The sequence below is a fragment of the Rosa chinensis genome, chromosome 3, assembly GCF_002994745.2.
Source record: "Rosa chinensis cultivar Old Blush chromosome 3, RchiOBHm-V2, whole genome shotgun sequence".
Lineage (NCBI taxonomy): Eukaryota > Viridiplantae > Streptophyta > Magnoliopsida > Rosales > Rosaceae > Rosa > Rosa chinensis.
Genome location: NC_037090.1, coordinates 15820379 through 15835183, shown reverse-complemented (window position 1 = coordinate 15835183; position 14805 = coordinate 15820379). Strand labels below are relative to the sequence as shown.

Sequence of the window (14805 nt, the reverse complement as noted above, 5' to 3'; positions counted from 1 at the left end):
GATCGAATCACGACCTTGGAAATAGTTAACGAGGAACTTTCTGACCATGAAGAGGAAGAAGAAGACATTCAGCTCGCCCCAGCGACATTGGACGACACACCTCCCAAGGTCAGGGACCCTACTGAGAAGATCAATCTTTAAACAAAAGACGAGCCCATGGAAGTGGCTATCAGTGCATACTTAGAGCCTAGCGAGAAGGAGAGGCTCATCGACTTATCGCTAGAATTCAAGGACTGCTTTGCCGAAAAATATGAAGATATGCCAGGCCTGTCACCGGATTTGGTATGCCATCAGCTGCCAACACTCCCTGACAAGAGGCCTATGAAGCAAGAGCCGCGAAGAATGAATTCGAAGACCCAGGTTCTAGTTAAAGAAGAAGTCGAGAAGATGCATAAATCAGGCATCATCAGGGTGGCCAAGTACAATCAGTGGCTATCTAACATAGTACCTATTTACAAGAAGAATGGCAAGATGCGAGTTTGTGTGGATTACAGAGACCTTAATGTGGCTACACCTAAAGATGTTTATCCCATGCCAGTCGTGGATATGTTAGTAGACGCAGTAGCAGGGCATGAATTGTTATCCTTCATGGATGAAACTACCGGGTACCACCAGATTCTAGTCTCGGAAGAAGACAGACATAAGATCGAGTTTCGCTGCCCAGGCTTTGCGTGAGTTTTCGAGTATGTGGTCATGCCTTTTGGTCTAAAGAATGCAGGGGCCACATATCAGAGAGCCATGAACCTGATCTTCCATGACATATTGGGGAAGATTTTGGAGGTTTATATTGATGACATGGTCGTGAAGTCTAAGAAGCGAATGGACCATATCGTAGATCTCAGAAAGGTTTTCGAGCGCATGCGGCTACACAAGCTCAAGATGAATCCAGCCAAATGCATTTTCGGAGTTCAGGCAGATGACTTTCTATAGTCCATCAGAGAGGAATTGAGGTTCCAGAAGATAAGGCAAACGTGGTCATCAACGCCTCTCCCCCGCGAATGAAGAAGGAGCTACAGCGAATGTTGGGTAAGATCAATTTTCTGCGACAATTCATCTCTAATTCTGCAGGTAAAATCCAGCCCTTTTGTCCGCTACTGAAGTTGTAGGGACATAACGAGTTTTTATGGGAATTTCAACATCAAGAGGCATTTGACAAGATCAAGGCCTATCTGGCAAGTCCGCCGTGCTAGTTCCCCCCAGAGCTAGTTTTCCGTTAAAATTATATATTTCAGCGGTAGAGGCTTCCATTGGCAGTGTCCTCGCTCAGGTTGATGAAGCAGGCGTCGAACTTGCTATCTTTTACCTTAGTAGGACCCTCACAGACTGCGAAACAAGGTACACTCCCATGGAAAGGCTGTGCCTCACTCTATACTTCTCCGCTTGCAAGCTGCGACATTATATGTTATCCTTTACTACTTGCATCATCGCTCAGACCGATCTGGTAAAATATATGTTGTCGCGACCTATCCTAAGGGGACACATCGGTAAATGGGTGCTTGTTTTGTCAGAATTTTAGCTACAATATGTCCCTCAGAAAGCAGTGAAAGAACAAGCCATCGCAGACTTTCTGGATCATCACCCCATGCTAGACGTCCCTGCGGTAAGAGATTTAGAGGTTGCTATTGAAACTGTAGCTTGGCCTGATCTGGCATGCTTACCTGAGTACACCATGTTATATCAAGCCACGGTTACACTCCAACCATGGGTGTTATATTTCGATGGCTCGAGAACGGAGACACTAGCCTGAGTCGGGGTCATCTTGGAAAATCCAACTGGCGATCGTTTCTCCTATTCCTTCCAGTTAGAGTTTCGATGCACCAACAACCAGTATGAATATGAGGCCCTTATTATTGGCCTAGAAGTGTTACTCGAACTAGGAGTCAGAGACATCCAGGTACGTGGTAATTCTTTACTCGTAATCAATAAGCTTCGCGCAAAGTACAGATGCTCCAGCTACTTGCTTGCCCCATTTTTGGATTGCACCCTTGAACTTCTGGCCCAATTTGAGCATGTGGATTTAGACTATATTCCTCACGAGCGCAACTTCGCGGCCAATGAACTCGCTCAGTTGGCTACCGGCGTTACTTTGAAGTATGGGGTTCGCGAACTAATTCTCAAGGTTGAGCGACGCACGCTGCCTTCGTGGCTTGCACGACTTCTTGGAGCTCATCAGGCGGGTCCAAAGATGCAATGGCTCATCAGGAGACATGGGTACTATTGGCCTAACATTTTGAAGGATTGTATCGCGTTCGCGAAAAACTGCCAGGATTGCCAGGCTCATGGACCAGTCCAGCACATTCCTAATATTGCCATACAACCCATCATTAAACCTTGGCCTGCGTGAGGTTGGGCTTTAGACTTGATAGGCATGATTCACCCATACTCTTCACTCCAGCACAAGTTCATCATCGTCGCTACTGATTTCTTCACTAAATGGGTGGAAGCTGAACCTTTGAAGGAAGCCTCCAGTGCCACCATTCACCAATTCATCTTTCGCAATATTATTTGCCGGTTTGGCATCTCAGACTTTTAGTGTCTGACAGGGGGGCAGCGTTCATGGGTGGTGATGTCGAGAAGCTTGTCAATGATTATGGCATCCAGTTTATCCATAACACGCCTTATTATGCTCAATCCAATGGTCAAGCGGAGGCCAGCAACAATATCATCATTACTCTATTGAAAAAGTAGCTTGTGGAGAATCCTCACCAGTGGCGCGACACATTATATGAGACGTTATGGGCTTATCGTACTTCTGATTGAAACCCTATTGCCACCACCCTTTATGCGTTAATGTTTGGCCACGATGCGATTCTCCCTTTGGAAGTGAATGTTCAATCCCTGCGCGTCCAAGATCAGCATCACCAGATCGGTGACGACTATGTCCAGGCTATGTGGCAAGAGCATGAAGACCTTAGCGATAAGTGTTTGGAGGCTTTGGATAGCTTAGTGATGGAAAAGCAACGCATCGCTTGTGCCTACGATAAGCGCGACCGCAGTTACAAAGAGGGTGAACTAGTTTGGAAAGCAATTTTTCCTTTCGACGAGAAGCTAACTGGCAGCTGTAAGTGGACTCTGTGTTGGGAAGGACCCTTTGTCATTCACAGAATTTTGGAGCTCGGGGCGTTTCACCTGAAATATTTGGATGGCGAACTCCACCGCAACCACATCAATGGTAGGTTCTTGAAGAAGTATAACCCCAGTGTTTGGGAATTCGAAGATCCACCAACTCCACCTATTACTGAGGAGTAAGAAGGGCAACCATAGTCTTCCTTGGTTTGCGTCCTCCCTGGTTTGCGTCCTCCCTTCCTTTTCGGTCTTTTCAGTGGCCTCATTTTCCTGTCTTTGCTTCACCTACCAAGACTAGGGGGCAACACTCTATGCATTGAGGCTTGTTTTCGCGGCCTTAGGTATCTCTTTTCTTCTTTGTAATTTTTTACATTTTTCTTTTTTCTTTTGACAATAAGTGTTAGAAGAATGTAACAAGGCCTATACCAGAGGCCATTATGTAGAAGGATATTGAAATAGAGGAAGAAATATGCTTGAATTCATAAAGTGGCTTGGCGGCCAACGCAATACAAACATATATGCAAATTACAAAGCCAACAGTGGCTGAATATCGTAAGGGTTTCAGATCTTCTAAAAATTTCTGGATTTCTGAATCTTTATCTCCGGAGGGGTTAGTGAAATGATCGCTCTTCCTCTTTCTCTCTTCACCCTCCTCTTATTTGAGTCGTCGCTGCTATCATTGGTACTGGAAGAGGAGGGAAGGAAATAATCCATCGCAACCCTTCCAATGAGTTATCCTCCGGGATTGAGGTGGTCATCAGAGCAAAGCGCGGCCAACTCCCTCCAGGGGAAAAATAGAAGCCTGTCCTTCAAACCCTTGAGGTAGGGTGCCGAAGAAGAGCGTAGGGCCCCAAGTGGCCTTCCACCCTTCTTCATTTTGCTCCACGCGAGGGAACCTAGAGAGAGACTCCCTAGAATGTAGTACCCCGCGTTAGAAGCGTCGCGTGTTCCTCAGCCTAACTGGAACCGGTGGATCCCATCCAGATTCTCTGGGGCCAAAGACATGCAGCTAGACTTGAGATTAGGCCATAAGGCCTACCGAGGAAATGAGATTAAGCCATAAAGCCTAAGATATAGAGGCTAAAGGCGAGAAGAGGAGATGATTTCAAGAATAGGAGGAAGAGAAGTATGGATTGCAAGACAATTTCTGGAGGAATCATGTTTGCGTGGTTTTGTACTCTTATGACACAGGTATTTATAGAGGGCCAACTTTAGTGGCCTCAACCCTTCGGTCTTGGCAGTTAAAGTAGATTCAATGCCATCAATGGGGTCATCAAAGGAATTCAATGCTGTGATCTCGGAAATGGACAAAACCGAATACGCGTGGACAACGGATCAGTCTCCAAGGAGGTAACCGCCCCTTTTCGAGTTTATCCTTTTGAAAACCGCTTTAAATAGTTAAGGCAAAATAGTTATCGTTTTCCTATCTACGAAAAGAGAACAGACATTTGGGTTAGCGAAGTGGGCTAAATATATAATTGATAATAATATTAATATTGTTCGTACAAAATAATGGGCCTAATACTAGAGGCCTAAAGTTTCCGGCTTGCATAAGTTAGGTGGAGAAAGTGTTCATGCAGGCGAAAACTCGCATAGGCAGCAGCTTGGGCGGCTTGTTGGGCTGCCACACGGGCTTGGGCCACTTCTTGTGAAAGTACCTCGAAAGTAGTTAGGGGTTATTCCAGTTGAGGTTCCTCAAGGGCAAGCCTGGCCATCACAGTAGTCAATTAGGCCTGGAGATCCTGAATCTGGGTCAGGAGATGGTCTCTTGTGAGCGTTAGCTCTCGGATGAGATTGACCCGATCACCCAAGGAGTCCCGGGAATTGTCCATCTAGTGGGTAAGGGCCTGATAATGTGCCTGTGTCTGCCTAGCCTGCGCGGTCGCGGCCACCTTCTCATACAGCCATTGGGGAAGATCCTTCAGCAACTGGTCAATCTCAATGAATTGAGCTTCAGTGATGGCTCTCTCGCGGAGAAGCACCCTCAGGTACTCCAAGACTCTCATGGGTGCACCGGACATCAAAATGTCAGGACCCAGGAGGCGATGGAGGCCTTCCCTAGCATCATCTACCACTCTAGGTGGGACTACTTCAAGTACGCGAGCCAACCTTTCTAGTTTAGAAGGAGACATAGGTGGTAGGTTGGGATCCACAGCAGCAGGAGCCTTAAGAGGTTCCGCGACAGGAGCTGCCTCCGCCAACAGTTCATGAAGTATCTCTGCCTCCTCTTCAGGCACTTGGGGGGGCATGGGGGGCAGGTTCTTGGTCAGCCAGGTTTCCACCATCTGGTTCAGTAGGGTTCTCGATAGCAATTTCCAAGGCAGCTACTGCTATTTCCTCATTAGGAGCGATATTTGGGGCCTGACAAGAGTTGTTAGAATGTAAGAAGGATGAGGAGGGAACCAGAGTGGAAATATTCATAAGGAAAGAATACCTCTTCAACAGGTGACTCGTGAGAAGCATTGATTGCCATTTGTTTTTGGGCAACCTTGAGAAGATTGGCCGAGTCAGGCGTGATTTTCTCCAGGATGGGGTTTGCAGTTGGCTGCTTGCGAGAGGTTTCTGCAGGTGGCGCACTTTCTTCAGCCTCATGTGAGCTATCATCCAAAATTTGCACCGATACTGAAGGCAGTTGAGAATCATTCGCGGTGTTGACAGGAAGTGGAGGATTGGTTGAATCAGGCCACGCATAGGCTTGAGAAAGAGATGTTTCATTGCCAGCAGTGGACGACCCTTCTGATAGGAGCATTTTAATGCGACGTTTTAACTGCATTTCCTTACATTTCTTACGTTATTTCCTTATTAAAATCCTGTTTAGGAAAGTTTCCATTCTTTGATTGGGAAAGTTCCTATTTGTAGAAAGTTTATATTTTTGTAGTTTCTATTTATCATTTTTAGTAAGTTGCCATTTTTCATTTTAGGAAAGTTTCTATTTTTCTTATTAGTTTCTATTTTTAGGACCTCCAAGCAAGTGGAAAATCTTGAGGAGGAAAATCAAAGTTGCAACCAAGTGGAAAATCTTGAGGAGGAAAATCAATTCAAGTTGAACAAGTGATAAACAAGTGGGAAGATATTTTTTTACAAATTTGTCTAACATATCTAGCCCTTCATTTATGTTCATCTCCACCCTCCATTCATCATTTTTTGGGCTATAAATACACTTCTCCTCTCACTCTCAAAATACCAATTCCTTCATCCATCTCATCTTCTTTGTCTCTCCATTTCCTTTCCATTTTTCCACACATTCCTTCATCCATTCCATCTCCTTGTCTCTCCATTTCCTCTCCATATTTCTTTTCCATTCTCTAGTTTTCTTGTTCTTCATTTTCAAGCCAAGAGAAAGAGAAGCCATGCAATACATCAATTTCCCAACCGCCATCCACCCTTGTGTCGTCCCTAGAAGATTGCTTGCTTTCAAGGATCTTCAAGTTCTTCGTCTCAAGGCTTTATCATTCATCTTTCAAGGTGTATTATATCCTTTCTCTTGTTTTCTTTGTTTGATTTTGTAAAACTATGAATTCTAGTTAACAAATAATGTTAAGGGCAAAGTTTAAAGCCCGTTTATATGTTTTGAGATAAAGTTGTGATTTCTATATGTTGATTTTTATGTTGCTTATGTGGGTTTGTTTAATTAAATTTGCATGATAGAAAACTTTTGTATTTTAATCTTATGTGGTTGCAAACACTTAGGGTTTTGATATAATTGGTGCTAGGTTTAAGAACATGAAATCGACTTTTCGTTTTGTGTAAACTTGAATCAAAGTAGTAAAGGTTTTGTGCAAAGACCGAATTTAATTAAAGAGGATTGCAATTAGGTGGACTTTTCCATACTAAGTTGTACACTTGAGTTGATAGCCTTTCTCTATGTCTAATGCGTTGAACATGTCATGATTGACTAGCTTTCTAGGGCTTGATTGCATGTTTGATAGGATTAATCTAGGTGCTTTCGCTTAGGTTAATTAGCATTGAAAAGTAAAATATGGGAAATCATTTGCTTTCGAATGTTTCACATGATCAACTCCTCTCTCATGACATTTAAAATCAACTATATGAATTGTAATTGGATTTCTTGCATATGGATGTGGTTTTGATCCACCCTTGTATATATGTTTTTACATTTTCTTTATTTTATTTATCTTAATTTTCAATTCTAAAATTCTTAAACCCCCCCCCTTTTTATTTTGTTACTTGTATATATTTCTATTCTTTATTTTATTTTTGTAAATAATACTTTATTATTTTAATTCTTTATTTGTTTATACAATTGTATATATTTATATTCTTTATTTTATTTTTGTAAATAATACTTTTCTTTATTGGTTTCACAATTACAAGTGTACCCTCAATCCCCGGAATAGAACGATCCCTATTTGCTTATACTACTAACGATATTTTCAGGGTTAAATTGCGCGCTTCCCAAAAGCGACATCAATTTTTGGCGCCGTTGCCGGGGATTGAAAAATCACTTGCTAAATTGTGTCATTTATTGTATATATTTGTTGTATATAAAAACTTAGTTTAAATTAACTAGGATATTATTTATATTATTGAACACGAATTTTAATTGTAGGTTGTAAATTGAGAGGAATAGGTGAAGTCTCTTTTGTTAATATTGGCCTAAACCCCTTATTGGTACCTAGCTCAGGTCTCTTAAGGTTGAGGGCGGCCTTTATTAACACTTGTTGAACTGTCTTCACACTTATGACCTTTCTCATCCACTACAACAAATTTGGGCATTAGTGACCAAATCCTAGTGACCAACTTTTAATTGGTCATTAATATAATAGAATTAGTGATCAACATCAGTCACTGGTCACTAAAACTGTTGGCGCAAAAATTTTCAGATTCCCGCCCAATCATTTGACCATTAGTGACCAAATGTATAATTAATAGTGACCAAGCTAGGTCTGGCCACTACATGTTTGATTACATTTGAACAAATACGCTGTCGTTGGAGGGTTAGTGACCAATTATTTTATCTTTTTCTTCTTTTTTTCCAATGAATTTTCAAGCGGCAAACTTTTAGTCTTTTAGAGATATATCAAACCTAAACTCGCATACCTCGAGGTGAACGAATCGAAAGCTGGACTCCATCGCGTTCTTCCCTCGGCAACGACTCCGACTCCGACTCTGACTCCGTCAGATTGAATCTTCGCAAGGTTTTAGTCTGTCGTTTGTTTCGCTCATCGCTAATTTCTTCATCCTAAGATCTATGAGTTTTCATTCTCTTTTTAATTTCTGGAATTTCAGGAAGCTTAGTGTACGAATCTGAGGACAATTCGAGAACCGGAGAATCACAATCAGCGGTTGCAGATTTTGATAATCTGAGAGCTTTGGTCACTAGCAATGGATTCGAAGCTTTGGCACCGAAGTTTGATTGCGATTCAGGTACGATTCCATGTAAAATTGTAATCCGAAGCTTTCTTGTGCCTGTTCGGTTGCTCAGAAAACGATACAGAATTAAACGAACTTGAAATTTGAACCGCTGGTTGTTTATTTTGTTCTCAATGAACTTGAAGATTTTGTTTTCCGTAGAGATGAGCCAAAAGTGTTATTCCTCTTTGGCAGAATTGGTTATAACTTATAACTATTCCACAAAATTTATAGGGATTCCATTTTTGTAGCTGTTGTTTGGTTTTTCTTTGTAGTTTCAAACTTGAATCTGCATAAATTAAAGAACACTTTTGCGTGTGGTGATTATGGAATTGTTATCTTTCTGGCTGCATTTCGATTAGTTTTATTGTGACAAAATGGTATTAGAGCGGGAAGTAGATTCCCAGGAATAATAACCTGTGGGAAGGAAGGAATTTTTGGAACAATGGTTAATAATGAAATGGTTTCACACTTCAGTGGTATCAAAGATTTTATCCTGGATGTGTTAAAGCTTTAAATAATCAGAAGTTAAGTATATTGATTTCTGTCATTCTAGTGTGATTCTATTTTTAGTGCTCCAAGTGACCTTATAGTTTGTTTCTAGTTCTCATGTATGGATATTGATTTATTTTGTTGGTGTGTTCCTTCCATTTACTTGTTATGGAAAACTAAACTCCCTTTAAGCCTCCTATAACTGTTGTTTTCTTTATATCAGTTTATATTGTGAATATGTTGAGATTTACTTTGTTGGCATTGATCATACTTGTTGGACTCATTAGAATTATTGCTGTTGAATTGGGTTCTTGGTGAATCTCTGAGAGGCTAGTCTAGTGTCATTGCCTCTGTTTGGCAGTGGGTAATGGGATTTTTGATGTGTTTTCAAGAAGAACATGGATGTATTCAGTGTTCTGTGTTTGTAAGCATATCACCTTTTGCATCAGCACAATTCTGCTCTGATCTGGGTTGGTTAGAATATTAGAAATAAGAAGAATATAGTGTTAGAAAATCTTAGATCATGATTTCAAAGCTTTAATAATTATTATGCCATAGATCAATGCCTTCATGCTCTAAGTGTTCTGTGAAACATTATTGAGATATCTTATGTAGAGGTACAGGTCTTCACCTAGTTGGAATCTGCAAAATATGGAATTGAAAATTAATTCCATAGTAGCATTGCAATTTCAACAAGTGTTCTGTGTAGATGTAATACCATGATCATAAAATTTGTCTAACCGTGTGGTTTACTTACCTTTTGTGCAAGTAGGCAGTCCATGCCAAATCTTATAATAGTGTTTTGTTTTTTTTTGTTGAACTGTTGGAACAACATTATGTCTTTCCCCAGAAACCTATTCTTATGGATGGTAAATATTTCATTATAAATTTAGTGGAGCTGTTGACTGACTGAGCAGGCAGAACAAAACGATGTCATCAGTTTAAAGGTCAACCCCCTAGGATCACCTAATATGCTCATTAAATTATCACCACCTTGAAGCTAAGAAAGTTATCTCTCTGTGCCACCAGAAACTAAGGTATCTTCTGAGTCTTAAGTCCTGTTTTATGTAGAACTAGGAAATTGAGTTCTGCATAGACTTCTATATGGACTTTGACTGCAATGAAAAAAAAAAAAAACAAAGCTTTCTTTACATTCTAGATTCTAGATATATCCTGTGGCTGTATGCTCTCATGACAAATGACTGTTATGATATTTTTATGTACTGAAGACTGCTTTTATCTGGACATTTGATTATATGGAAGGATATCTGTTGTGCCAACTCTAATCATGTCTTAATTTTTGTAGTGATTACTGAAAAAAAGAAAAAGAAAAAAAAAGGATGTTGTGAGTAGTTAGACCTCAGTATTTTCAATCAATTTGATATCAGGGTTAATGTAGGTACAGACTTTTAAGTTTTGCTGGAATGTTTGTGCATTTCATAGTATAATATCACTGTAAGGCCATGACTCCGAGTGTATGTGGCATGGATCACTTGAACCTATCTTTTACTCATTATAGATTGAATTCCAGGCTTTGACATTTGTTTGGACTCTCTAAGCATGAGTGATGAATTTGATAAGAAATACTATTTTGCTTCCTACTGTTCTATTTTTCTCTGCAGCGATGTGTATGATAGATGATTTCATCTCAGTTTTCTAATCCTTTCGAAAGCATATATAGACTAGCCATTTTGTCTGGGATTGTAATTGATTGTGCAATATATGCAATGATATAAATATTTCCATCTTTGAATAAGCATGATGGTGGTTTTGTTGACTGTGAATCCATGGTAGACACTAGGCTAACTGATTACTATCTATGTAGGTATTCCTAGCTGCTATGACTTTGGCTATTGGTTTTAAACTGATAGAAAATTATTGTAGTTGTCCTTCTCATAATAGAATGCTGGTGCAGTTTCTTTCATTTTCCCTTTTCTGGAATAATAAGTCCAGTAATGGGGGTTGGATTTCCTCGTTTTAGTTTATATATGATTCTCATAACACTAATCACTGAATGTGAATAAGATATTTGGTTTCCATTTAACGTTTGTGTGAATCTAAATTGTTCTGGTTACTTTTGTTTGTATATAGTGCAACTATTGGGATTTGATATTCAGTCTCTTTGGATAGCATTAAGATTGAATCAAAATACTAGATATGCATTTACTTTCTGAGGTTTGTGAACTTCTTGCAATGAAGCAGAGATCTGTAAGTTAGCCAAAAGTGTATCTCAGTTAAAGTATTATCACTATTTCCTTATCTTGTTTTGTTGAACCCTGTGGATGTAGTGAACTTCGTTGGTCATCGTGTTCTTCCCCCAACTCTGACTCTGTCGATCTTCTCCTCCAACGAATTACTTGATTGTAAGTATCTCTTTCAATCATTGAGAGGCTTGTTGAACTGATTTCACTTCATGATTGAGCTATTTGACAATCAATGAGTCAAAGGTGTATTTCAATAGTGTTTATAGGGCATAGCTAACTTACTTTGTGAAACACTAGCTAGGCATCCTAAATGTTTGAGCCAACTGAGGTGTATTTCAAGATGTTCCTTTGGGTTATCAAGTTTTCAGAAGTTCCTGGGTATTCTAGTTACTTGTCCTTAACTGTCAGATGGCATAAATAGATTTATAGCTTACAAATTTAAAGTCTACTGCAGAAAATACAACCTTCCCCTCAGAAAATACATTAGCACAGCTTCACTATGAGTCAAAGTTGTACATGCTTCTTCAAGGAGGAAGTGAGTTTACTCTATAGTTTCTTTTCTTTTTTCCTGAGTTCACTGTTAGAAGCCAAAATAAACTTATATATTTGCTTATGTATTTAGCGGGTGTACCCCATCTTAAATGGTTCGGAGTTGAGGGTGAATATAATGTCATGGTTATCGACCTTCTTGGCCCAAGCCTAGAAGACTTGTTCAACTATTGCAATCGGAAGTTCACTTTGAAGACAGTTTTAATGCTTGCAGATCAATTAGTAAGTTATTATATTAAAGGATGGTTGATGTTTTCATATGAGAAAAATGGACATGGCTCCCATGCTTATGCTTCCCCCTTATTTCTGTAGATTAACCGAGTGGAGTACATGCACTCACGGGGATTTCTTCACCGTGACATAAAGCCTGACAACTTATTAATGGGTCTGGGGCGTAAAGCTAATCAGGTACTTGTCTCAAATCATGTTCATAACTTTGTGTTTTCATGCTTGATTGGAATCTTTTCAATTGCTGCTTAAGACTCTTTGTGGTTGCTTCCATTGTGATTTTGGATGTCAAGGTGTTGAATTTCTTGGGAAAGTAATTTCATTCTAATAAAGGCAAATGTAAGCCATATATAATTACTTCATGGGGATTGATGTGGGATGTAAAAACAGAGCTAAACAACATGTTTGGTTAATTTACAAGAAAGAAGTTTAACCTTTATATGCTTCCAGGACATTGAAATCATGCCCTGGACTAGTCTTATTTTAGTATTTCTCAAAAGCAAGCTACTAACTGAGCTGTATGTCTGAACCTTATTAATCAAGGATATGATTTGAGGGAACCATTGCTTTGTAACTGTGGCTAAAACAAGAACTTAAATACCTGTATCTTTGTATTAGTTCTATAGTGCTTTAATCATCTTGTCTATCACACTATATACAGCTTAATCATCTTGCCTATCACACTATCACATGAAAGTGGGTGCAGCATTAAATTAACTACACTATTTTCTTGAATCATGCATTGCCTGACGTTTCTTTTCTGGGTTTTGTTTTTGCTGCAGGTGTATATCATTGATTATGGCCTTGCAAAAAAGTATAGAGATCTTCAAACGCATAAGCACATACCATATAGGTATCCGATATAACATTTTCTGTAATATTTTGATTTCTTTCGACTTCCCTTGTATTCACTGCTTTTGTTCCATTGATGCTGAACTCTGTCTTGCCGTTTGGTGGCTGGTGGACAGCCCACTTGCATCTAGTGTTCAAAATTCGAGCTAAATATCCGAACAAACCATGTTGCTGACATCTCAGTGAGATGTTGGTATATCTCAGAAACAATGTTGCTGATTATAATGGGTTAATAACAAATTGGAACAAGTTGTAACCTTGTTATTAGCTTTTACATCATATTATTGTTATTATTATTATTTTCAAGCAAGAGTGATCGAAGATAGCATGCTTCTCTTTGAGATGAAATCTCTATAAGTGGAAAAGAGTATAATTAGGTTGCGAGACAGCAAGAGTAGAAACTGTAAACTAAGTCTTTGTCTTCTTTTATTGGTTTGGACCACTTGGCTGGTTTTTTGCACAGGCATTTCTGTTTCTATACAGTATGCTTCTTTTCAATTTTATAATCTGACAGGAACAGCTCGCTATGTAAGTGTTATTGTGTTAACACTCACCTTGGTGTTGGTTAGTATGAAAACTTATTGGAGTTGGTGTTTTTAGATGATTTGCAATATTTAAAAATCTAATTGTAATTATGATTTTATTGGCAGAGCAAAGCAGGAGAGATGATCTGGAATCTCTTGGTTATGTGCTAATGAATTGATGGCTGTAAAGTCTACTGCAGCTCAGCAAAATGAGGAGGTAGAGACGGTCAAAGCTAGTGCAGCTCAACAAAATGAAGAGTTAGAGGCAGTGAAGGTTAGAGCCGCTCAAGATGGAGGTTGATGTTTATTATTGGATTGATATAATCAACCCTTGTTAACCAGCAGGTTTACAGTACATTTTCATATGGTGGTTAACATATTATTGCATAAAGAATTGACCATTGTTCACATATTTGATTTGTAGTGACATTGAATGACCAGATTTGTAGTGACATTGAATGACTAGATTTGTTATAGTTAATAATGTCAATAGAACAGCCAAGAATAATGTTACCAAATTACCAGTGACCTAGAAATATGGTCACTAGAACCATGCGAGGGCATGGCTTTAAATGAGCAGATTTTGTAACTAGACTATTGGTAATAGAATTTAGTGATGAATATGTAGGTCACTAAAGTCATTATTATTTGTGACCATAACATCGTGGTCACTAAAGATATGTTGAATTAGTGACTATGAAATCGTGGTCACAAAAGACATTTTGATTCAATGACCATAAAATTTTGGTCACTAAAGACATTTTAAATTAGTGACCAACTTACAATGTTGGTCACTGAATAGAATCAGTGAGGGACTTACAGTGACCACCTAGTGACCACCCAAATTTGGTCACTAACCACATTTAGTGACCAAATTTCCTAGTTTTAGTGACCACTGTCATGGCCACTAATGCCCAGATTTGTTGTAGTGATCTTAGTAAGAAAGCCTATGTGAAATGGTGTCTAAGAAGGGGACAACGTTCATGACGGGTTTTTGAATCCAGAAGTGCTTGCAAATGGGCATAAACCACAATGTGGGAGTAGCTCATGCCAAAATGGATTTTTCCTCTCGTGTTCGCCCTCCCCCACCTGGCCATTTCAGTAAGGTTGCCCAAACGATTTGAAAGGGAGTTTGTGTCTAGGCGACTATACTTGGGCCGCACGTCCACTTGATTTACCGCTTGGAATTTGATTCGATATCAATAATGTTTATAATAAAAGAAATACTTGTGAATACTCTATACGTGTAAATTATTTTGTTGTTTCACACTTTAAACTTGTAAAAATACTTTTCACGTTTTATACTCACTTGAGTACTTAACTTGTGTCTTATGTACAATATACTTGTTAATTATACTTGTAGTTTGTAATTAATAGTTATACTTGTTTTTATTTTGTATTTCTTTGTTAATTATAGTTACTAACTTTATTTAATGTAGGTACCGTCTGGCTGCAAGACGTAAAATACAAGCGCTGCTTGGGAGGCAACCCAATTCCAACGTAGCTGTGGAGGAGTC

The 14805-nt window shown here is 39.4% G+C and overlaps 2 protein-coding genes across 2 annotated transcripts; both read left to right on the top strand.

The window, feature by feature from the left end:
- Positions 1 to 693: 693 nt before the first annotated feature.
- On the top strand, positions 694 to 2344 carry LOC112194189. Its single transcript, XM_024334435.1, has 5 exons — positions 694 to 846; positions 939 to 1068; positions 1233 to 1441; positions 1535 to 1687; positions 1802 to 2344. The coding sequence occupies exons 1-5, from the start codon at positions 694 to 696 to the stop codon at positions 2342 to 2344; spliced, it is 1188 nt and encodes a 395-aa protein (XP_024190203.1).
- Positions 2345 to 8074: 5730 nt separating this feature from the next.
- On the top strand, positions 8075 to 13764 carry LOC112191871 (casein kinase 1). Its single transcript, XM_024331343.2, has 8 exons — positions 8075 to 8225; positions 8317 to 8454; positions 11220 to 11294; positions 11590 to 11670; positions 11758 to 11906; positions 11997 to 12092; positions 12695 to 12765; positions 13415 to 13764. The coding sequence occupies exons 4-8, from the start codon at positions 11652 to 11654 to the stop codon at positions 13431 to 13433; spliced, it is 354 nt and encodes a 117-aa protein (XP_024187111.1). The 5' UTR covers positions 8075 to 8225; positions 8317 to 8454; positions 11220 to 11294; positions 11590 to 11651; the 3' UTR covers positions 13434 to 13764.
- The last annotated feature ends 1041 nt before the right edge of the window (positions 13765 to 14805 follow it).

Excerpts from the sequence above, each read along its gene's own strand:
- LOC112194189 (XM_024334435.1), top strand. The coding sequence starts at position 694 with ATGCCTTTTGGTCTAAAGAATGCAGGGGCCACATATCAGAGAGCCATG. Across the intron at positions 847-938 it reads ATATCGTAGATCTCAGAAAG|AGAGGAATTGAGGTTCCAGA; the intron begins GTTTTCGAGCGC and ends ATAGTCCATCAG. Across the intron at positions 1,069-1,232 it reads ATTCATCTCTAATTCTGCAG|CGGTAGAGGCTTCCATTGGC; the intron begins GTAAAATCCAGC and ends TATATATTTCAG.
- LOC112191871 (XM_024331343.2), top strand. Across the intron at positions 11,907-11,996 it reads TAATGCTTGCAGATCAATTA|ATTAACCGAGTGGAGTACAT; the intron begins GTAAGTTATTAT and ends TTATTTCTGTAG. Across the intron at positions 12,093-12,694 it reads TGGGGCGTAAAGCTAATCAG|GTGTATATCATTGATTATGG; the intron begins GTACTTGTCTCA and ends TTTTTGCTGCAG.